This window comes from Pteropus alecto, unplaced genomic scaffold (assembly GCF_000325575.1).
Source record: "Pteropus alecto unplaced genomic scaffold, ASM32557v1 scaffold44, whole genome shotgun sequence".
Taxonomy (NCBI): domain Eukaryota; kingdom Metazoa; phylum Chordata; class Mammalia; order Chiroptera; family Pteropodidae; genus Pteropus; species Pteropus alecto.
Window position 1 is genome coordinate 8,593,086 of NW_006436812.1, and position 1,188 is coordinate 8,594,273.

General features: G+C 46.9%; 1 protein-coding gene across 19 annotated transcripts in view; it reads right to left on the minus strand.

Moving 5' to 3' along the window:
* Positions 1-357: 357 nt before the first annotated feature.
* LOC112481569 (putative protein T-ENOL) overlaps positions 358-1,188 on the minus strand; it is a 23,016-nt gene continuing 22,185 nt past the window's right edge. For all 19 annotated transcript variants that reach the window (XR_003046958.1, XR_003046957.1, XR_003046956.1 and 16 more), the window contains one exon: positions 358-657. Coding sequence is in view for 13 of the 19 variants with exons in the window: in XM_025048346.1 (XP_024904114.1) it covers positions 622-657 (36 nt within the window). In the remaining 6 variants the exon portion in view is untranslated. The remainder of the gene's footprint in view (positions 658-1,188) is intronic.

Below are 1,188 nucleotides of genomic sequence, written 5' to 3' on the forward strand. Positions count from 1 at the left end.
GACTTCCTTAGGAAGCTACAAATAAGTAGCCAGACTGGGATGTAAATGCAAACTCCACAAAACCTATCTATGGCACTGCCTTCTGGCTAGTAATGGACATGATATAGTTCCATAGGCATGAGACCCCAAAGCAGAGGGGAGACCTCGGCACTGATGTTGGTGGCAGAAATGGCACCTCAGAAGCAAGGGTGGACACTCTCAGATACCAAAGGCCTAGACCTTAAGGTGCTGAAATGTGGCTAGGAGGCTGGGTTGGGGTCCATGAGGTCACCTCTGCCAGCAGGTTGATTCATAACTGCGGGGGGAAGGACACTTCTCCTGCCTTTCCATGCCAGAGAAATCACACCAGAGCACTGCTTGAGTTGGGAGGAGGGAAGGATCTCTGTCTCTTTATTAAAGCCTTGGATTTCTGGTGGTATCTTTGCCAGCTGAGGGTAAAAAGGTGTGTGATGGTTTCAGAACACTTTGGAGGCTTCAGAGGTGATGCTGCTCATGACCAGGAGTCCTCGCCCAAACTGAAGTGATTAGTAAATTGTCAAAGAGGAGCTCTGAAGCATGTTCTAAAGATATAGGATTGGGGAGTGCATGAGAGGCCAAGAGCAGCACCAAAGAGGGTGGGGATCATCCTCCAGATGTCAAGCTGCTAGGCAGAGCTCCCTAGAAGAGAAAAAGAGCCTTTGACTCTTTAGACCCAAGGCTTATATCTTTTTATCCTTCCACCCTTCATCTATCCAACCAACCCCTATCCCCAACCCATCTATTTATCAATTTACCGTTTTCCATCTATCCATCTATCTATCCATCCACACATCTACCCACCATTCCCCGTCCATCTATTCCTCATTCATCCACCACTCACTCATCTACCATCTAATCATTCACACACACCACCCTCCCCACTTAAACTTCTTGAAGGCAGGGACTCTATTTTGTTCACTTCTATACTCCAGCCACTAGAGCAGTGCTGGTATATAGTAAGTGCTTATTAAACATTTATCTATCTATTCATTTGCCCATTTATCTACCCCCCCCCCAATCTAGTCACGCATTCCCCATCCAATATTTTTGACCGCCTACAATGCCCTACAATTCAAGGGGCAATTCAAAGAGCTGTAAGTTTCCATGTTCTTTCTTGAGAAGAGGAAGGAAAAGTTTCTGGGGTCTAGAGGGGCTGGCAGGTGGATGAGG